The 22,823-nt window shown below is 43.3% G+C and overlaps 1 protein-coding gene across 16 annotated transcripts in view; it reads right to left on the reverse strand.

Annotated features, from left to right (window-relative positions):
• Positions 1 to 22,823, reverse strand: part of LOC126378323 (bromodomain adjacent to zinc finger domain protein 2B-like) — a 107,850-nt gene that overhangs the window by 48,942 nt on the left and 36,085 nt on the right. For 9 of the 16 annotated variants that reach the window (XM_050026530.1, XM_050026528.1, XM_050026522.1 and 6 more), the window contains exons 3-21: positions 21,935 to 22,026; positions 19,291 to 19,446; positions 18,208 to 18,379; positions 17,183 to 17,212; positions 16,128 to 16,219; positions 15,424 to 15,570; positions 14,854 to 14,972; positions 13,808 to 13,902; positions 11,615 to 11,813; positions 10,309 to 10,429; positions 9,576 to 9,725; positions 8,975 to 9,097; positions 7,764 to 7,847; positions 7,023 to 7,124; positions 5,805 to 5,959; positions 3,483 to 3,621; positions 3,018 to 3,142; positions 1,726 to 1,862; positions 1,310 to 1,451 (exon numbers count right to left, since the gene is read on the reverse strand). In XM_050026530.1, the coding sequence (XP_049882487.1) occupies positions 1,310 to 1,451; positions 1,726 to 1,862; positions 3,018 to 3,142; positions 3,483 to 3,621; positions 5,805 to 5,959; positions 7,023 to 7,124; positions 7,764 to 7,847; positions 8,975 to 9,097; positions 9,576 to 9,725; positions 10,309 to 10,429; positions 11,615 to 11,813; positions 13,808 to 13,902; positions 14,854 to 14,972; positions 15,424 to 15,570; positions 16,128 to 16,219; positions 17,183 to 17,212; positions 18,208 to 18,379; positions 19,291 to 19,446; positions 21,935 to 22,019 (2,373 nt within the window). In that variant the 5' untranslated portion in view covers positions 22,020 to 22,026. The remainder of the gene's footprint in view (positions 1 to 1,309; positions 1,452 to 1,725; positions 1,863 to 3,017; positions 3,143 to 3,482; positions 3,622 to 5,804; positions 5,960 to 7,022; positions 7,125 to 7,763; positions 7,848 to 8,974; positions 9,098 to 9,575; positions 9,726 to 10,308; positions 10,430 to 11,614; positions 11,814 to 13,807; positions 13,903 to 14,853; positions 14,973 to 15,423; positions 15,571 to 16,127; positions 16,220 to 17,182; positions 17,213 to 18,207; positions 18,380 to 19,290; positions 19,447 to 21,934; positions 22,027 to 22,823) is intronic. The other 7 variants (XM_050026533.1, XM_050026539.1, XM_050026538.1 and 4 more) reach the window with 5 other exon arrangements.

Genomic DNA, 22,823 nt, shown 5'->3' on the forward strand with positions numbered 1-22,823 from the left:
TATGGAGTTAACATAGTAAAAATTCCCACGTTTACATGTTGTCATTTCCGTAACTTAATGTTTACCAAACCATACAAAAATATAAAATATCGATATTTTTGTATGGTATTGGTCGTTCAATTTACTTCTCACTTTTTATTCTAAATTCCTCTCCAAAATGAAAACTGTGGGATTTTTTTTGACAAAAAGATAATTATAAAATAAATAACCCAGTTATCCAATATCAAATAATTAACTTGTCAAACAATTTTTATTAATAACTGTCTTTAAAAAAATGTTTTGTGTTGCGGAATGGGTGTAGGTCAGAGATACCAATTTTGAGTTTTTCGCTGATATCTCAAAAACGATGCGTCCTAGAGAAAATAACTTTATATTAATTTAAAGAACATTAAATTGTCTACAAATTTGTTAATATAATATTTTTTTGATATTTCGCCCGTTTTCGAGCTACACGCTTAGGAAAAAAATAATTTAATATTGAAAAGTGTCAGTGATCGAATCACCCCAAAAAGTAGATCTTGGGTCCATCATCTCTTATTTTTGAAACAAAGACACATTTCGTGCCATGCCCATTGCCCATCATCATCCATCGACCTCCATCATCTTCCATTAAACAAAAAGACTCATGCTTGATTCTGAAGATAGGAGCTATTATCGATTAAAACATGAGATAGGAGTTATTTATTTCTGTAGAAAGGAGATATTTTTATAAAAAATATTGCAACATATAAAATCTTTATTTTAAGAGCTATTTCTATTCATTGAAAATCACCCTAAAAGTAGGAAATATACAACAGAGATCTTGCCAGCCAACGTAAAATTAAATTTCGCAACGAACTACATCAAAAAGTCGATTTGCCTAAAAATGTAAGATAGGAGTATTTGCTTCTTCCCCGTCGATAGCTAGTTCCATTAGTCGGTATACAGGTCTACTGGAAAGACCTAGACGGATAGTTACCTGGTAGAGACCAGGTCCATCCAATCCAGAGGGATTTGGCGTCCCTCCTAGCGTCTCTTCGCTGCTTGTTGTCTTATAACCAGTTCTGCTTGTCGGTCTACTGGTCTACTAGATAAACCTAGGCGGATAGTTATTTGGTTTCTTAGATCTGGCGTCCCTCCTAGCGTCTCTTCGCTGCTCGTTGTCTTATAACTAGTTCTGCTTGTCGGTCTACTGGTCTACTAGATAGACCTAGGCGGATAGTTACTTGGTCTCTTAGATCTGGCGTCCCTCCTAGTGTCTCTCGCTGCTTGTTGTCTTGTAGCTAATCCTATTCGTCGGTCTACTGGATAAACCTAGGCGGATAGTTACCTGGTCTCTAGATCTGGCACTGGCGTCTCTTCTGGCGTCTCTCGCGGCTTGTTGTCTCCTCGCTAGTTCTATCCGTCGGTCTACTGGCGGTGGCGTGGGTCTTGGCCCGGTGATAGCTGCCAATGCTCTGGCTTCTTCTAGCCTGGAGATATGGAGGTAATGGTTGAAAATGTGAAAGAGATAATTCATTATTGTCTTTCTTTTTTTTTAGATTACGGTTTATAGATCTTAAATGGTTAAAGACTGGGCTGGTAGCCTACACGCCAATAAAAACTAAGTCATATACTCGTAAACTGCTTATGGTCAGACCGATCGCATGATTGGTCGCAAAAAAAAAGTCATGGTAGTCCTTTTGGTAGAATATAATTTAGTAATATCCAAAGAGTTCGTATTTTTAGACACAAAAAAAAGTTCACCTCTTCGTGATCTCAGCCTCGGATAGCACGTGGTCGGCGCCGTCGGGCGCGGGCTGCACGTACTCCCCCAGCAGCGTGCGGGCGCTCCAGCTGAAGTTGTCCGCCGACAACGGGCCCAGCGGGTGCGCCTCCCCGAACTGACCGGGATAGACAATTACAACATGAGTTTCACATGATTTTCACATGAGTTTCACGTGAGTTTTACATGAGTTTTATACCAGGAACATGATTGTTCCCAGCACATTGGAGCGTCTGTCGACTTAGACCAGCTTGACCAGTGGTGTGCCGTTTCCGGGAATATTTCGTTTCGGGAAAGTGAGAATGTTCCCGTTGTAAAAACTCTTCAATAGTAAGAGTGTTCTTGTGCTCTGGTCGAATCTGCTAATAGATAATAAAGCTCTTTTTACATAAGTTTTGTGCCTTTTTACTGTCGGGAACCTTCCCAGGAACGGCACATCATTGAGCATGGCAGGTGAATGGTCACCCTCGAGGCCAAGGACCCCTGGATACAGGGTGTTAGTGACACCATACCGATTACTCCTTGGTAATGTGTCCTCAGGGATGGGATGATTCAGCTATGATTCTGAGTTAATATCAAGTAGATAGATAGATAGATAATACGTTTATTTGGGACAACAGTACAAGTAGGTTACAAACAATCAATAAACATACAGTTTGAAACATAACAATAACAAAACACTTAGAAGTCAGAAAGAGTAATCTAGTTAAGTACCGCCGTCCCAAAATAGGCCCTAGCTCAGCATTTGCTGCGGAAACGCAGGACGAGTCGCAGCGCTGTTATTCTGCTAATACCTGTCGCGAGTAGTACGTGCGCGCAAACAAATCGAACTAAAAATGGATACATACTAGAAAATCAAGTAGAATTTCCCGTCACCAAATTGAAAAAAAAATATAATAATTTAAAAATGACATAAAAATCTCGAGTATTGCGACGGACATTACACCTCTGCCCACCCCTTGAGAAATACCGGCATGATGTTATGATATATTTTTTAATAAACTTGTTTTTTTAATTTTTTATTTAAGACTTAATTCAGAAAGGGATTTCGGCTATAACCCCGTCGGAAATCGAACCTCCATATCGTGATCCCAATGCTCTAAACACTATACTAAGGTAGCACTTGGTTGTTCGGTAAAGTAGGATGATTCCGTGTTTCGGAAGGCACGTTAAGCTATCGTCTACTAGTCCAAACACCGAATACTTTGTCAGTTAGTACAAATGCTCGCCGCGCCGGCGCTCCATTAGCGGCAAGTTATAATAATAATCTCACCGCGTGCAACTCCTGCGCCGACTTGATCTTGACGTGCGCGTGCGGCTCGGGCGGCGTGTACGTGACGTCGCCCTTGATGCTGCAGCTGCGCGACAGACCTTTGATTACCGTCACGCGCTTCCAGCCTGCAAACAACATGTATCAATATATTATTTTATTACATAACATAAACAGCGTATGTACATCCCACTGCTGGGCACAGGCCCCCTCCTCGGTCAACTAGAGGGGGTATGGAGCATACTCCACCACGCTGCTCCACTGCGGGTTGGTGGAGGTATTGTTACGGTGACCGGGAAAATGATCTTCTTCTATCGTGTGGGCTGTGAGGTGGATAACCAAGCTCATCAACCCTGGACCTTGGCCTTTGGCGGCTCAATAATAACCCTGACACCAGGGTTGATGGGGTTGGTAATCCACCTCACAACCCACACGATAGAAGAAGAAGTATTATAGTTATTAACATACCCAGTGCCAGCGGCAGCCTCAGCTGCGCGTCGTTGGGTCGCCGTCCGGGGTCGGACGCGTCCGAGTCGGACGGACAGCTGTCCGACGGACATTCGGAGTCCGTGCTCGCCGTCTCACCTAGGAGTGCCTTTAGTTTCTCCTGGAAAGACAAATATTATTTAAAATAAGTTGTTGTATGGTGGGGGTTGAGCGGGCAGAGAAGGGAAACGACAAAGGGACGAGGACGAGTTTATTCCGATACAAACGTACGAATTACAGAGTGTTGTTTTTTTGTTTGTATACTCTTTATTGCTTTAGAATACAAAGGTAATTTACATGGTTTTTTTTTTAATTTTATTTATGAATTAAGTAATAATCTAAGTAATAAAAATGTTAAAAGATTTTTTTTTTAATTTTATTACTTTTTTGCTTTAAAATACAAAGGTAATTTACATAATGTTTTTTTTTGGAATTTTATTTATGAATTAAGTAACTATCTAAATAATAAAAATGCTAATATTTTATTTTTATTTTTAAGTTTTTTTAATTTTATTACTTATATTAATTTTATTACTTCATATCACCCCGTCACTGACACATATCAATCATTGTCAATCATACAAATCAATCGTCAATATTCATTGATGTATTTACATAACAAGTCACCATACACAAGAGCAATTGACACGATTAACAGTGTGGCAGAGAGGATTGATATCTTTGTTTGTAGTCTGAGCGAATTCCGATGGGTTACCTTATGTATTTTATGTACTGAGTGAGTTTATGTTACTTGTGTTAGTGTAATTATTCTTTGTAGCTACTATTCTATCGCATTAGGTCCTACCTGTAATGATAGTGTATTGAAGTTGAAATAAATAAAAAAAAAAAATGCACAATACAGGGTGTTAGTGACACCGTAACGAATATTGAGGGGGATGATTTAGATCATGATGCTGAGTTGATATCAAAATTTTCCGACAAGAAATTCCACTTGATATCAAGTCACAATTATGGTCTGAATCATCCCCCTCAGTATTCGTTACGATGTCGCTAACACCCTCTATACACCCATTCTTCGCCAGCTATACTGAAATCCCTTGTAATAGGGGGTGAGCCTATTGCAGTGAAAAGGCACTAAATCCTGCTAATCATATTATAATTTTATTGTATTTTAATTACTAAATTGATTTCAAATATTGATTCTTGATATCTGATACAAATGTTTTTTTATTGCCATTAATCAGACACGAATCTTGGAAACCACGAACGTGATATCAATTATACAGGGAGAGGGGCAGATGTCTCCTGTGGGATGCGACGTGTGTTAACACTTTTGCAGCGTCGCAGCTTGGTCGCACGGTCGCTTCGGCTGGCGCCGCGGCTGAGTTCGCTGCTCGTACGAAGCAGGAAAAATATAGGGAGTTAGAAGGTCGCTACATTTTTATCCCGCTTGCTGTTGAGACGACGGGTTGTTGGGGTAGCGATGCTAAAAAATGTATAGCGGAAATCGGACGTCGTTTAAGAGAGAGTGGAGATGACCCCCGTGCCGGATTGTTCTTGGCGCAAAGGTTGTCCATTGCTGTACAGCGAGGAAATGCGGCTAGTGTAATGGGCACCTTCGCGCCCGGATTAGTCAGGGGCGGGCTTTTTGACGAGTGCAGTAAATAGCATTATTTTTGTTAACTATTTATGTAATTCCGTGTTTAGTAGTAGTATTAAAATAGAAGGAGTAATAGTATTTGCTCGTTTAGGTACATTAATAAATCTTAATGACATTAAAACGAGTAATTTATACAGGGTGTTAGTGACATCGTAACGAATACTCAGGGGGATGATTCAGACCATGATTTTGAGTTAATATCAAGTGGAATTTTTCGTCGCAAAATTCTTTTTTTTTTTTTTTTCAATTCTATACTTTTGCGATGAAAAAATACACTTGATATTAACTCAAAATCATGGTCTGAATCAGTCAGTCTGAACTCAGAATAATCAGCTGAATCATCCCCCTCAGTATTCGTTACGATGTCACTTACACCCCACACAAGTACATACGGTAGCCATACAAGTAGGTATGGGTGTTAGTGACACCGTAACGAATACTGAGGGGGATGGTTCAGACCATGATTCTGAGTTGATATCAAGTGGAATTTCGTGTCAAAAAATTCATGAAAATTTTTCTTTTCTTTTTAATTATTTTCAATTCCATACTTTTGCGACGGAAAACTCCACTTGATATCATCTCAGAATCATGCCCTCAATCACCTCTCAAAGTTTTCGTTACGATGTCACTAACACCCTGTATATGCTATGATACAAACATGAATTTAATTAAAAATTTCTTACCAAATCAGTCTCAGCGAGCAGCTGTTGCGCGAGCGCGGGGCGGAGGCCTAGGGCTCTGGATTGGGCCAGCAGCGAGGCCACGGTGTTCTTCTTGGGCTTGCTGACGCCGCGGCCCAGATTGCGGGGCCGTGCTTCGCGCGTGGGCCAGCCCACTGCTGCACGGAAGCAAGTTAATTTTAAAATGGTACAATTAAGACCATCTTCTCGCGTATATTTCTAGACTGCCAAATCCAAATTTATCAACGATGTCGACAACGATTCTTACCGTGTGGGTTGTGAGGTGGTAATACCAACCTCATCAACCCTGGTGTCAGGGTTATTATTGAGCCGCCAAAGGCCCCTGACATGGCTCATGTAACGACTACTTACATCAGTAAGTAGTGACCGGGACCAACGGCTTAACGTGCCTTCCGAAGCACGGATCATCTTACTTTCGGACAATCAGGTGATCAGCCTGTAATGTCCTAAACAAACTAGGGTAATCCCTGTGATTCAAAGTGATTTTTATGACATGTCCCCACTGGGATTCGAACCCGGGGCCACCGGATCGTGCTTCAATATTTACATTTTGTATTTTCTTTTTACATTTTTCCTCACCTTATGGTTGTCTGGAAGAAATCGCTTTAAGCGATAAGGCCGCCATTTGCCATGTACTTATAATAATAATAATTTATTTAATTCACTAAACATGTCTCATATGTGTTAGTAAACTTATTCTAGATGTTAGTAGCCTTATCTAATATTAGATGCTATGACATGCAAGTCACAGCATCTACGCAGATACGGGCAGTCGAGTCGCGCACCTATCATCGAGAGGGCGGGGTTGCCGCTGCCCCGCACCCTGCGCACCAGAGACGTGCATCGCTTCCTCATAGTCGTATAAAAGCAGTCGACGCGAGCTTCAGCGAACATGCCCGAGGCGCTACAGAAGCGAGGCAGCCGCAATAACACCCTAAAAGCGTTGTTGAACTGGACGCGGATAGCGTTGTATGCTTTCTGAGTGAAGTTCGCAGTATTTTTGTAATTATTTCTTTTTATTTTGGTGCAATAAAGTGTATTTGTATTGTATTGTATTGCATTTGTTACGGTGTCACTAACGCATACAACGTAGCATGATTACAGTAGCATATCTGACGTCTCTTTCGCACTAGGCGATGAGCTATATGTCTGTCCTGTTATCCTAATCATGGTGTGTTATAGGGGTATACGAACGCTTACTTTCACTGTCCTCGCTGCCACTTGACTTGGGTCGGGGCGAGTCTCCGGAGGAGTTTATCTCAGGGGCCACTCTCCGGGGCTTAGCGCCGGGTTTTCTTCGAGCTGTGAACACACCAGAGTTGATAGTCGTTAGAGCGATATTACATCTTTCAATCATGACTTAGGATTTAGGATTCAAACAAAAATCCACCTTATTATTCTTTTCTTCTATCGCATGAGCCACCAAAGGTCCCTGACATGGCTCATATAACGACTACTAACTTACATAAGTAGTAACCAGGACCAACGGCCTAACGTGCCTTCCGAAGCACGGACAATCAGGTGATCAGCCTGTAATGTTCTAACCAAACTAGGGAACACAAAGTATTTTTGTGATATGTCCCCACCGGGATTCGAACCCGGGACCTCAGGATCGTGAGCCTAACGCTCAACCACTAGAGGCCGTTAAACCCCCTGGTTTTCTTATTATTTATTTATTAATTTACATTTCACGACTTTATAGGGCAGAAGCTCCAATGCGCCGTGAAAATTTAATATAAACAACAATATAATTAAACTTAGGTGTAAACAATATAAAAAAACATTTAACTTTCACTCATCATTCACCATCTCCCAGAACCTCAGACACTCGCGACACACATACGTCCACTCACTCACAAACAGATCACACTCTGGTGCTGATGCAAGGAGTGCATTAAGCATACCACGGTCGTGAGCTCATGTTATGTTGTAGACACTTACATATCCGGTCGTTGGCACTGGATGCGCTGAGCGAGCTGCTGAGAGACGTGAGCCTTGATAACGCGTCTGATGCTTGTGTGCTCGCTGCAAAGGATCAACAGAGAAATTACTAGATTGTATAACACCATTTTATGTTTTCTATTAAGGTCTTCTAAGGCCCTGTGCCGAGATTTTTTTTTTTGCAACGTTTCCCTGGCTATACTGCTTGTAATAATAATAATAGTACATTCTTCTACAGAAAGCAGCAATATTGAATACCTGCAAATTAGTCAGAAAATTCTTGCAAACTGAACATGAATCTCCTATACTTACAGCCACTCAAACCACCCCACAGCCTAATACACAATCAGCCACACAACCTACCACACAACCCACACATTCTCTACCTGTACCACACAATACTAACGCAAGGCGTGACCCTGACATGTACTTGGCTTAGGCCCGTGCATGGCAGTAAACCGGCAAAAGCCGAGGAAACCTAAGGTTTAAAAAAAAAAATAATAATAATAAATACGTATGTCATCATGCAGAAAGCAGCCATCCTTAACACCTGTCGGATAGTACGCAAATACCTATCCTCAGATACTTAATTATTATACCCTCCTTCCAGTGGCACTTGGTCTGCGACCCGTGTCTCTGGCAAATACCCTCCGAAAGAGGAGATAAACTAAAGTTTAAAAAAACAATAATAATAATGGTGTCACACCACATTGGTTTAGATTAAAGTATCTTAAAGGGCCTCTACGTGTTGGCTTCGGCCCCACGCCCGCCTTCCAAAAGTCCGGGACTCCATAGGCCCGAGATATGGAAACGACATACAAATAATACTTAATAAAGATTTATTTTCAGACATTACAATCCGTATGTGTTAGTAATTACAATTGGTCCCTTATTTAAGGTTTAACCTTCTTCTATCGTGTGGATTGTGAGGTGAATTACCAACCCCAACAACCATGGTGACAGGCCTCCCCCTTTTTTCCATTCTTCTTTGTTACTAATCTGGTCCAGGTCTTTGTGTTTCCAGCCATTTAAATTATTTCGTCGACCCACCTTTTAAATTGCCTACCCCTGTTTTTCTTATGGCCTCTAGGGTGCCATAGAAATCCAAATTCAAAATTCATCAAAATTGGCTTACATAGTTAGCGCTTTTTGAACGTCATAAATTGACAAAAAAACATCACATGATTAATGGACGGCCCCAAAGTACTTACGCGGGCTAGGTTTGAGTGAGAGGTTGAGCGGGGCGTCATCATCGTTGCTGGAGGTGCTCTTAGCGGGCTCCGCGGCGGCGTCCTCGCGGGCCGACGCCTTCGTACTCAGGTTGAGGCCTGCATCTGGAACAATTTATTTATTAAGTGCTACTACATGATACATCGAGGAGCTCGGTGGCGCAGCGGTAAACACGCTCGGTCTGCGATTGTTGAAGTTAAGCAACTTTCGCAAAGGCCGGTCATAGGATGGGTGACCACAAAAAAAAGTTTTCATCTCGAGCTCCTCCGTGCTTCGGAAGGCACGTTAAGCCGTTGGTCCCGGTTGCATTAGCAGTCGTTAATAACCACCAATTGGGCCCGCGTGGTGGTTTAAGTAAGGCCCGATCTCCCTATCCATCCATAGGGAAGGCCCGTGCCCCTGCAGTGGGGACGTTAATGGGCTGGTGATGATGATGACATCATACAGGGTGTAACTGATATCGTAATGAAGACTTTCAGGGATGATCCAGACCATGATTCATAGTCGACATCGTGAAATTTTCCGTCGAAACTACCTATAGAATTGAAAATAATTAAAAAAAAAAAAACAAAAAGCTTTTACCCTTACGAGCTTTTTGTATGGACTGTCCGGGGTGTGGTGACGGAGGAAACTGACCTGCGGCCGCAGTTGTCCCAGCCAGCTGTCTCTCCAGGGCAGCTAAGCTGACGCCACTCTGACTGGCTATAGTCTGTAACAGCTCCCGAGATATACCTGCAACATTGAAACATTATTAACTTTAATCTCCGCGGTCTAGTGGTTAGAGCGTTAGGCTCACGATCTGGAGGTCCGGGTGCGATTCCCGATGGGGGCATTGTCTAAATCACTTTGTGAGACTGTCCTTTGTTTGGTAAGGACTTTTCAGGCTTGAATCACCTGATTGTCCGAAAAAGTAAGTTGATTCCGTGCTTCGGAGGGCACGTTAAGTCGTTAGTCCCGGTTATTAGCCGTAAAACCACCTCCGCCAACTCGCAGTGGAGCAGCGTGGCGGAGTATGCTCCATACCTCCGGTTGATTTGATAAAGGCTTGTTATGTTATGTATGTAGTCGTTACATGAGCCATGTCAGGGGCCTTTGGCAGCTGAATAGTACCCTGACACCAGGGGCCTGTTTAATAAAATTACAATTGTAAATTACAACAATTTGATGTTCATTACGTAGCTAATATGAAACTGCAAAATATTCGTGATCACACACTCCGCAATGTACATCAAATTGTCATTGTAATTTACAATTGTAAGTTTTAGTGTGACAGGCCCCAGGGCTGATGAGGTCATGGATCCTAACGGGAACGTACCTGCGTAATCCGACAAGTTGGGTGGCGGCGTGCCCGACACGGAGTTGGATCCGGGCCGGCCGTCTGACTTACTAGGTAGTCGGATCACCTCTACGGAAGACCTAGAGTTGCCATACTCATCCTGTCGAAACAAAAAAAGGACATTTAAAAACAATGTATATGTGTGTCGTAGGTTTTACCTAAATATTTTTTATTATTATTATTATATTTGTCATTTCCATATCTCGGGACTATGGAGTCCCGGACTTTTGGAAGGCGTGCGTGGGGCCGAAGCCAACACGAAGAGGCCCCTTAAGACAATTTAATCTAAATTTGATGTGACACCAACCGGCGATTATCCCTGTATGCACTATGGGAGTGCACCCAAAGACAATCCCCGGTTCGTGTAGGACTATTGCAGATTATGGGAACAAAGGGAACTGGGCTATTGGGTTGGGGGTATTATTAACAATCTGGAGGTCCGGGTTCGATTCCCTATGGAAATATTGTCGAAATCACTTTGCGAGACTGTCCTTTGTTTGGTAAGTTGCTGGCTGGAATCACCTGATTGTCTTAAAAAGTAAGTTGATTCCATGCTTCGGTTGGCACGTTAAGCCGTTGGTCCCGTTGAGCCGAGTTTCGCGCCCAACTGGGCACCCTAGGGCATGTTGTCCTAAATTTTGGCGGTGCCAGCCCTCAGCGCTCAATTGTCCGGCCGAGTAGTTAATGCCATCTGCGGCAAATCTAGAATAAGTCATGTCAAAAATAACATCTTAAAGTCTTTAAGGTCGTAAAGCCCAGATGCCTTTCAAAACCAAAACCCATTGATTAACTTTTGTCTGGAAACCCGGGACTTACGGGGATGGGACATGGGACTTACCATATAATATCAGCGTGACTCACCATCGTATGTGTAGTACCAAGCCTGGTCTTCTGCTGCGCGGGATGCACGGAGACCTGTGGTGGCTCCAGGGAGACGGTCTTCTTGATCCCGCCCTGAGCTTCCTAGCTTACTGTCTAATATCCCATTTTAATTTGACTTACCGTCTTATGTGTGGTATCAGGCCTGGTCTACTGCTGCGCGGGATGCACGGAGACCTGTGGCGGCTCCAGGGAGACGGTCTTCTTGATCCCGCCCTGAGCTTCCTAGCTTACTGTCTAATATCCCATTTTAGTTTGACTTACCGTCTTATGTGTGGTATCAGGCCTGGTCTTCTGCTGCGCGGGATGCACGGCGACCTGTGGCGGCTACAGAGAGAGGGTCTTCTTTCTCCTGCCCTGACCTGCCTAGCTTACTGTCTAATATCCTATTTTTAGATTGACTTACCGTCTTATGTGTGGTATCAGGCCTGGTCTTCTGCTGAGCGGGATGCACGGAGACCTGTGGTGGCTCCAGGGAGACGGTCTTCTTGCGCCCCCGCCCTGAGCCGCCGGTGCCGCAGAGTCCGCCCACTAGCGAGCTGGTGTACTTGATGATCTCCGTGTCTGGAGGCAGGCGGACCCCGCCGAGGACTGATGATGGGTCACTGGAATGGACGATTGGGTATTTAATTAGTTTATTTTTGTTTTATAGCACTCAAACGTGCTCAGGGAAATTCATAAAGTGATAATCGTTAAAATCTCACTCGGACGGGACTTGAAACCGCAGTTCTTGTCCAGAAACAACCGTGTTAACCATAAAATAATATTAGTACATTGTTTTAAGTTTACGCGGTTATTATCATAATTAAAACACATAATAACGGGTTCTTACCGCGTTTAAAGCAGGGATATGAGACTCCCGATATTTCAAGACTGTTGCAAGTGCCATGATAGCGGGATGACTGATGAGACACACACACACACTCCAATCTCATCGAAATATCGAGAGTCTCATATCCCTGCTTTAAACGCAGTAAGAACTCGTTATTATGTGTTTTAATTAAGTAATATCAGGGGGGTTAAAATGGCCACATCGAAGCAATTCATCTAAGAAAGCAATATTGCAATTTGACATTTGCGCATATAAAAGTAAGTGCGCAATGCAAACAAATGTCAAATAGCAATATTGCTTTCTTAGATGAATTGCTTCGATGTGGCCATTTTAACCCCCCAGTACTCAATATTCTGATGTAAGTATGTAGTCGTTACATGAGCCATGTCAGGGGCCTTTAGCGGCTCAATAATAACCCCAGGGTTGATGAGGTTGGTAATCCACCTCATAATCCACACGATAAGAAGAAGAATATTCTAGATAGATGGCACCGGCGTCGGCTTCATGACGATACACAGATCTAAAGAATTTCGCATGGAGAGGAGGAGGTGAAATGGTTAACACGCTCGTCTCGGCTTGATAAGAGCTGCCGATTCTAGTCTGTTCCGAGTCAGAATTTTTTCTTCATAATTTTCACTTTTACAATCCAGCGAAACCCAGCATTGGCTGCGTCTATTACTCCACTCATACGAAAGAAGAGAATCTACTTACCCTCCTTCCAATGCAGCACTAACAAAGAAAAAAATAACATTATTTATCTGTTTTATTACAGCCTCCGTGGTCTAGTGGTTAGAGCGTTAGGCTCACGATCTGGATTCGATTCCCGATGGGGACATTGTCAAAATCACTGTCCTTTGTTTGGTAAGGACTTTTCAGGCTTGAATCACCTGATTGTCCGTAAAAGTAAGATGATTCCGTGCTTCGGAGGGCACGTTAAGTCGTTGGTCCAGGCTATTAACCGTAAAAACACCTCCACCAACCCGCATTGGAGCAGCGTGGTGGAGTATGCTCCATAGCCCCTTCGGTTGATTGAGGGGAGGCCTGTGCCCAGCAGTGGGACGTATATAGCCTGTTTATGTTATCTGTTTTACTTCAGGATAGGTAAGCGAACCCTGGCTCAGTTGGGTAAGCCGTGGTAGCCCAGTTGATAGAACGCTTGCCTCTCACTTTGAGGTCACAGGTTCGAATCCAGAACAGGCCTAAACCAATGATTGTCAAATTTGTTTTCAGATTCATGTTTGGATCATAAATGATTATCACGTGCTCAGCGGTGAAGGAAACATCGTGAGGAAACCCACATTCCCAATGCATTTTCGGAGGTATGTTACCTAACCTGCATTGGGCTGGTTTTCCCTGCGCGGGTTGGAAGGTCAAGACAGGCAGTCGCTTCTGTAAAAAAACGGACCTCTCATATCTTCAGGTTAGGTGACCCTGTGAAAAACGGGATAATGCTAGGGAGATGATGACAGATCGAAACGTTCGCAAGGACAGCATGAGGATCCGTTAACACACTCGTCCCGGCTTGACAACTGCACGTTCAAATCTCGTCCAAGACATTTTATTATGTTTAAGAGTAGCATAGCACCCCATCGGCCGCCATCGCAACCACGTTTCGCAATCAGTTGCAAAGGAAGAATTTTACTCCATAGTTGGCAACTGGTTGCGTATTAAGACAAAACATTCTTCATTTACAACTAGTTGCCAAAAGGAGTAAAATTCTGGTTGCGAGACGTGGTTGCGATGGCGGCCGAAGGGCATAGCACTTACCTAAGGATGGTGTGTGGCAGCCCAGTCAAGGAGTCGATCCCATGTCGGTCTTTTTCCGAGCCCGGCAGCCCGAACGGGTACAGAGGAGACATGTTCTGTAAATAACAACATAGAAATTGGGTACTCGACTGGGTCAAAGATAAAATATAAAATACAAATAGAAACCAGTCTAAGATGACCAAAAACCAATCTCATTCTATTTAAATAATAATAATTAAACTGTCTTAAGGGGCCTCTACGTGTTGGCTTCGGCCCCACGCACGCCTTCCAAAAGTCCGGGCCTCCACAGGCCCGAGATATGAAAAAGACATACAATAATAATAAATAATAATTTATTTAATAAATAATAATTTATATAATAAATAATTATTTATTTATTATCAAAGAGATTTGTACAGATGTGCAATTAAGTGCCTATATAGGTGTAAAAAATATTTGTTGAACTCTGATCTCCAAACTAAGCTTATAGGCCTGTGACTTGGGGATCAGCATTTGTCGACTTATTTACGAATTTTATTTATGAATTAAGTAACAATGAGCACGACGTTCGACCGCTTTTATTGATGACGTCACAGGAACTGTCCTGTCAACACGAAAGTTTTTTGGATATACTGATATCCAAACGAACTCCAGGGGCCTGTTTAATAAAACTTACAATTGTAAATTACAACGACAATTTGGTGTTCATTACGTAGCTAATATGAAACTGCAAAATATTTGTGATCACAAACTCCGCAATGTACATCAAATTGTCATTGTAATTTACAATTGTAAGTTTTATTAAACAGGCCCCAGAAAACTTTCGTTTTGACATTTCGTAAAAAGTATCTCGTTCGACTAGGTTGTCAAGTAGCCATTTTGAGTGGAGAAAATGTACCTTTACACATTATACGTAATTCAATAAAAAAGTATAAATTGAGGAGCTCGGTGGCGCAGCGGTAAACGCGCTCGGTCTGCGATTGTTGAAGTTAAGCAACTTTCGCAAAGGCTGGTCATAGGATGGGTGACCACAAAAAAAAGTTTTCAACTCGTTATCCTAACCGTACCTTTCCCTTAGCAGCGGTCACCGCAGCGTGGTACGCCCCGTGCGCTGCCTGGGCCAACATGAGGTCTCCCCTTAACATGGCCAGGTCGCGGTCCGAGCCCTTCTGTGATGATGGCTTGCCTGGAAGAAAGAGAGGTTATAATCTTCTGTCGTGTGGCCTATGAGGTGGACCAACCTCATCAACCCTGGTGTCATGCCAAATGCCCCTGACATGGCTCATGTAACCACCTACTTACATCAGTAAGAAATCTTACTTTCGGACAATCAGGTGATCAACCTGTAATGTCGTAACCAAATTAGGGATAACAAACTAATTTTTGTGATATTTCCCCACCGGGATTCGAACCCGGGACCTCTGATTAGGAGATGACACGAGACTGTCGAAGGAGACTAGACTGACAAGAATGAACTAGAACATTCTAGAAGGTTCCAGAAGTTTCTGGAACACTCACGAGAACTCTGCTGTTGCTTGCTCTGATTAGGAGATGACACGAGGCTGTCCAAGGAGACTAGACTGACAAGAATAAAGTAGAACATTCTAGAAGGTTCCAGAAGTTTCTGGAATACTCACGAGAACTCTGCTGTTGCTGCTGCTTGTTGGAAGGCTTGCTCTGATGAGGAGATGACACGAGGCTGTTGAGGGACGCCAGGCTTGATAGAGAGGACTGCGCGTGCATGGTGGAGGGTGATGAGGTCTTCGGGAAGCCGTACGATGATCCTGGAAGACGTGGGATTTAAAGTATTCGTTTAGCACGTAAGGCTTATAACCCTGGCTTCGGCTAATAGCCGAGACCAACGGTTTAACGTGCCTTCCGAAGTAAGGATCATCTTACTTTCGGACAATCGGGTGATCAGCCTGCAATGTCCTGACCAAATTAGGTGATTTTTGTGGTAAGTCCCCACGGGGATTCGTACCCGGGACCACAGAGGCCGTAAAAGTACTTCTATGGTGTGGGTTGTGAGGTGGATTACCAACCTCATCAACCCTGGTGTCAGGGTTACTATTGAGCCGCCAAAGGCCCCTGACATGAGTCACGTAAAGACTACTTACATCAGTAGTAACCGGGACCAACGGCTTAACGTGCCTTCCGAAGCACAGACCATCTGACTTTTAGACAATGAGGTAATCAGCCTGCAATGTCCTAAACACTCTCACAAAGTGAGTTTAGCGATATGTCCCCACCGGGATTCGAACCCGGGACCTCCGGATCGTGAGCACAACGCTCAACAACAGGACCATAGAAGCCTCTTTTTTTTTAAATATAGACTGCTCACTCATACTGCTGGATTGGGAGTTGGAGCTGCTGACTGAAGGCGCCTTCTCCTTGGAGGCGCTGGACGACGTGCTGGACGGACGACCAGACCTGCTGGAGGAAAAAATATATAAATAAGGTATCTGTTCTCCTCTGCCTACCCCTTCAGGGTTATAGGCGTGATGCTACTGGAAGCGTCAGTTCAAATCCCAGCACCGGACTTACACCAATGAGTTATAAATTTATCTTAAGTGCAGTTTTCACTAACACAGTTGGCTCGACCTAGTGTTGTAAAAAACTCGAGTTTTATAGTCTTCTTTTAGAGACTTGAGTCGATTTTCAAGACTTAGGTTGGTATTAATAAACGAATCTCAGCTGAGACTGCCCTCAAGATCATGCTCAAGTCTCTGTTTTTCTATGAGAACTGTCACATTGACATGATCTTGAGGGCAGTCTCGAAGCTGAGATTAGTTTATTAATACCACCCTAGGACTCGATAGTCACATGAGTCCGAGTCCTTTGAGTCTTCTAAAATAGCTCAAGCCAATAAGACTCCAGGACTCAAGTCTTTAACAACACTAGGCCTCGAGTATTACAGACGGCGATACGGCTCACCACCTATCACGTTGGTCTAACAGAAAGCTCGGTGAGGTGTGGGTACTTAGTTCATCTTGCGTTGGATGTGCTTTTGACTACCCCAATTGGAAAATAGTCGTTAGTTATGTCATGTGTCAAGATGAGAGAAAGCAAAGTAAGATTGAAGTTAACTTCTCCTATAGTGTAGGTTGTGAGGTGGATTACCAACCTCATCAACCCTGGTGTCAGGGTTATTATTGAGCCTCTAAAGGCCCCTGACATAGCTCACGTAACGAATACTTATACTAGTAAGTAGTAACCGGGACCAACTTACTTTCAGACAATGAACCACTCTCACAAGTGATTTTTGTGATATGTCCCCACCGGGATTCGAACCCGGGGCCTCCGGATCGTAAGTCCAACGCTCAACCACTGGACCAGAGGCCTTTAAGTCCCTCGTAAAGTCCCATATTGATTGAAGCGAATAAATCAAAGTTGTACCTTTTCTCTGTCCAGTCCCTGTGGCCTGATCTGTAAAAAATAAATAATATAATTAACAAAAATAATAATGAGCCGTGGTAGCTCAGTTGGAAGAAAGCTTGACTGTCACTGTAAGGTTTCAAGTTCGAATGTCAGCACGGGCCAACAATAGCTCTCGAATTTCTTTTCGAATTTATGTTTAGATCATTAAAAGATTATCACGTGCTCAGCGGTGCAAACTCGTCCCTGGGCCCAGTTTAAGCCTGTTACGAGATGTCCCCAAAGTCAATTAAAAAATTAAAACACCGTGACATAATTTTAATCTTACTTTATTTTTAAATACTTACCCTTAATTGTATAAGTTATGTACGTCGTAATTGTCATATAATTAGTCACAATACCGTAACCTTCTAAATGTAAAAATGTTTTAATGTATGTGATGTGGCTGTACTTTATCATCATCATCATTATCAGCCGTACGACGCCCACTGCTGGGCATAGGCCTCCCCAAGAAGCTGTCTCACACAATGACTACTTTTGCGGTGCCCTTACATGGTGTCACATGTTTGTAAATATTTATTTATAACAACTGTAATACCATGTGACATGCAATAAATAAATAAATCTTCTTCTATCGTGTGGGTTGTGAGGCGGAGTACCAACCTCATCAACCCTGGTGTCAGAGTTACTATTGAGCCACCAAAGTCCCCTGACATGGCTCATTTATCAACTACTTACTTACATCACTAAGTAGTAACCGGGAACAACGGCTTAACGTGCCTTCCGAAGCACGGATCATCTTACTTTCGGACAATCAGGTGATCAGCCTGTAATGTCCTAACCAAACTAACGACCACAAAGTAATTTTTGTGATATGTCCCCACCGGGAATCGAACCCAGGACCTCCGGATCGTAAGCCCAACGCTCAACCACAGGTTCACGGAGGTCGCCAAATAAATAAATAAAAATAAAGTATACTTTAGACAAAAATGAAATTTCAAAAGTGTACACACTACTTAGTTATGCAGGCTAGTGAAGTTGGTTACCTGTCGGTTCTAGAAGGCTGTTTCCCCTTCGGCTGTTTGATCTGCGAGGAGGAGAGGGCGGAGAGAGCGGAGTAGGGGTCGTTGAGAGGGGGGAAGCTCAGCCCCGACGCCTGCAGCCGCGCCAGGTAATCCTGCGCCGCTAGATGAGACGCCATCGACCACCACGCTGCGCCTGAAGCGGAGAATGAGATTTTATTGGTAACTAGATGGTGGTGGTTGGAGAGACCAAAAAAATATCGGGAGTCTCATATTCCTACTTTAAACGCGGTAAGAACTCGTTATTGGTGCTAATTCCTGTAAATACCATCTAATTTTATTTTAAGTTATATCTGTCATTTTCTTATCCGCCGAAAAGGAAAGGGACGGGTAATCGACAAGCATAAAATTTATGGAACACACGTCCGTCTAAAAATTTTACATCCGTCAATAACCCGACACAGTTAAGTAGACAGCACGTCAAACGGATTGCATACCAGCGACGTACCTTTTGATTCGCCCGGGTTATTCATTCATTCACTCATTCTTCCTAAAATTAAGAGCTGTGAATCTTTCGTCCCTTTCCTTTTCGACGGATATGAAAATGACGGATATAACTTTAAATAAAATTAGGCGGTGTCTGCAGGAATCGGGGCCATTATGTGTTTTAATTATGATAATAACCGCGTAAAACAATGAGTAAATGTCAAAGCGCGAGTTGTCAAATTTGACAGACGAGTTAAGGTTCCTCGTGTTTGAGCCGTGGTAGCCCGGTTGGCCATTTTTTGGTCGCAGGTTTGAATCCAGCACCGGCCTAAACCAATGATTGTCGAATTTGTTTAAAATTCATGTCTAGATCATAACTGATTATCACGTGCTCAGCTGTGAAAGAAAACATCGTGAGGAAACCCATTCCCGAGAAATGCATTCTCGGAGGTATGTGACCTAACCCGTATTGGGCTGGTTTTCCCTTCGCGGGTTACAAGGTCAGACAGGCAGTCGCTTCTGTAAAAAACCGGACCTGTCTAATCTTCAGGTTAGGTAAACGGACCCTGTGACAACGGAATGACGCTAGGGAGATGATGATGATGATTAGAATGTACTCACTGGCAGCAGGGTGCAAGGGCAGCGAGGCGGCCTGGTTGGCGGCGACTCCCAGTGTGTTGGGTGGCGGGTACCGCCCGCCGAACCCGAATAGAGCCGCTTGCGCCGCCGCCTGCGCAGCCGCGCCGCCGCCGCCGGACCCGTCGCGGCCCCAGTATGCTGGAACATTACAAGAAATAGACGTTAGAAAATTCATATTTATTCATTTATTTAATGTATCACTTACAGCTATACACATTGGCGCTGATTCTAATACACACCATCTAAGTTTATTTTAAGTTATACCTGTCATTTTGTTACCCGCCGAAAAGGAAAGGGACGGCTAATCGACAGGCATAAAAAAATATAGAACACACGTATAGGTAGTTTCAAATACCCTTACAAAATTTAATAACCCGACAGAATTAAGACAGCACACGTCAAACGGATTGCATATGAGCGAGATGCCTATTTTATTCGCCCGGGTTGTTCATTCATTTTAAAATTTAACAGTTGTCAATCATCCGTCCCTTTCCTTTTCGGCGGATAAGAAAATGACGGGTATAACATAAAATTACTTAAGACAAAAACAAATAAACAAAATAACTTAAAATAACACGACAATATGATGTTTAATATCCAGTTCTGTTTAGCTGGCATATAAAAACTGAATGAAAGTGGCGAAGTTGTGTGAAAAGTGACTTTTCTGAGTGTTTTCTAGATTATGTTTTTTTATTTCGTGTCAAACAACAGTAATATTTGCCGTCACGTTACTTTTTCAAAAAAAAAATTTGTAAATTTCAATACTTTTGTGAAGTTCCAGTTGGCCTAGTGGTCTAAGACAGAGCGTACTGTTTTCCAATGGCGCATGAGCTTTCCAAGTTCTTAAGACATCATTAAAATAAGTAGACAGTACTAATATGTACCTAAGTCAATTACAAGTGAACACTAATATAGATGGCGCTGTCTATAACGTGATAATTACCTATTTTCTCATTACTCGGGTACTTAATTATTCAAAAATACAATGTAATGGCAGAAGCATATATAAAAGTAATTGTTGCTTGATATTTGGATCACATTATGTATAGAATTATGTTGCTACCTATATTGCTTCTCTTTATATTGATCAGAATAATAATGGGTGGATGATGTAATTGTGCCTGGGTGTAATAAAGGGTCATCATACTCAAAAAAAAAAGATAAAAGACGCATTATGTCTGTTACCCATGAAATTAGAAGGTTAAACGAAGGAAAATCTTTACAGCGCCATCTATATTCTGTGCCCACCATCATCATCACCAGCCCATTAACGTCCCCACTGCTGAGGCACGGGCCTTCCCTATGGATGGATAGGAGGATCGGGCCTTAAACCACCACGCGGGCCCAGTGCGGATTGGTGGTTATTAACGACTGCTAATGCAGCCGGGACCAACGGCTTAACGTGCCTTCCGAAGCACGGAGGAGCTCGAGATGAAAACTTTTTTTTTGGTCACCCATCCTATGACCGGCCTTTGCGAAAGTTGCTTAACTTCAACAATCGCAAACCGAGCGCGTTTACCGCTGCGCCACCGAGCTCCACCCTAGTAAGAATTAAAGCTATGCGTTCGCGCATGTTAATATGTAATGAATCGTCGATGAATGGCGTGGGAGCAGTGACCGGGCAGTCGTCAGCTGACTTATAAGGAGCGTTGTCGCGACAAGCACGACTGAGATGGACCGGACCACGGCATAATAAAACCAGCTATGCTTCTTCTTCTATCGTGTGGGTTGTGAGGTGAATTACCAACCTCATCAACCCTGGTGTCAGGGTTACTATTGAGCTGAAGGCCCCTGACATGGCTCATGTAACGACTACTTACTTACCACGAACCAACGGCTTCACGTGCCTTGCGAAGCACGGATCATCTTACTTTTTTTTTTCAATAATATAGGCTCGCGTTTGTCCACTATCTCAACTGATCTAGGGTGGAATACGCTTACCTAGCAAATGCCTATTCACTCTAGCCTTGAAGACACCTAGATTATAACGAGTCGGTAACCCTGAGCACGGGTGAATGTTATAAAAACAAATATCAAATATATATATTTTTTTTTCTCTTATTTTATTTTACTTTTTTGCGCGCTATACTGCAGCTGTACAAGTGTACTATATCCTCTGCCGAAGGTTGTCTGGAAGAGATCGCTCTTAGCGATAAGGCCTTTGCCCACCTTAGAATAAGTTTAGCCTGTAAATGTTTTGTGAATTCGTGTGCAATCAAGTGTTTTACTATTATTTATGTATGTTATTTCCATATCTCGGGCCTATTGAGTCCCGGACTTTTGGATGGTGTGCGTGGGGCCAAAGCCAACAAACAAGTAGAGGCCCCTTAAGACAGTTTAATATAAATGTGTGTGACACCAACCGGCGATTGTCCCTGTATACACTATGGGAGTGCACCCAAAGACAATCCCCGGTTCGTGTAGGACTATTGCAGATTATGGGAACAAAGGGAACTGGGCTATTGGGTTGGGGGTTAGTGGACCGGATACTGGGGCTATGGGGGACTATGGCGCCTGCTCGACCAATATTGGTAACATGGATACAATGAGCAGGCGGTGACTCGCCACTAACTGGATGGGCCACCTATCTTATTATTATTAAATATCAATGTAATGTCCTGCCTACCTCCGAAGAGCCCGGCGGCGTCCAGCAGCCCGTCCGGCGGGGGTTTCGCCGCCGCGTCGCCCCCGTCGCCATTCTCCTTTTCCATACCACGTCTGAAACATACACACAAAATAATTATTATATAGATATTTCAACTCAGTTATGAGGAGCTCGGTGGCGCAGCGGTAAACGCGCTCGGTCTGCGATTGTTGAAGTTAAGCAACTTTCGCAAAGGCCGGTCATAGGATGGGTGACCACAAAAAAAAAGTTTTCATCCCGAGCTCCTCCGTGCTTCAGAAGGCACGTTAGACCGTTGATCCCAGCTGCATTAGCAGTCGTTAATAACCATCAATACGCACTGGGCCCATGTGATGGTTTAAGGCCCGTTCTCCCTATCCATCCACAGGGAAGGCCCGTGCCCCAGCAGTGGGGACGTTAATGTTAAACGAAAAGTTACTGTTAATATCTCAGTGCGCGATTAAGCTCCGAACTGGGTTGTGAGGTGGATTACCAACCCCATCAACCCTGGTGTCAGGGTTACTATTGAGCCACCAGAGGCCCCTGACATGGTTCATGTAACGAGTGAACATAATAATTAAACATTCACTCTAAATGACGAATCCATAAGGATTCCATTTTTGCCATTTGGCTACGGAACCCTAAAAAGGGACACCATCTCAACAAAATGTGGGGACACTCCCACAACACTGATTTTCAGCTGTGCCCCAATCATAACCACATTTTCATTCATAACATCCAAAACATAACCTATGTCTGAAGATTGCTGATGTCAATGACCTACTTACGGGAGGTCATTGACCTAGTGACGTCAAAATGAGGCCAAGGTCAAAGTTACGAACAAAGTGTTTATTTTGAGACGTGAACTTTCGTAGATTCTAACTTAAAAACC

The sequence above is a fragment of the Pectinophora gossypiella genome, chromosome 26 (assembly GCF_024362695.1).
Source record: "Pectinophora gossypiella chromosome 26, ilPecGoss1.1, whole genome shotgun sequence".
Taxonomy (NCBI): Eukaryota; Metazoa; Arthropoda; class Insecta; order Lepidoptera; family Gelechiidae; genus Pectinophora; species Pectinophora gossypiella.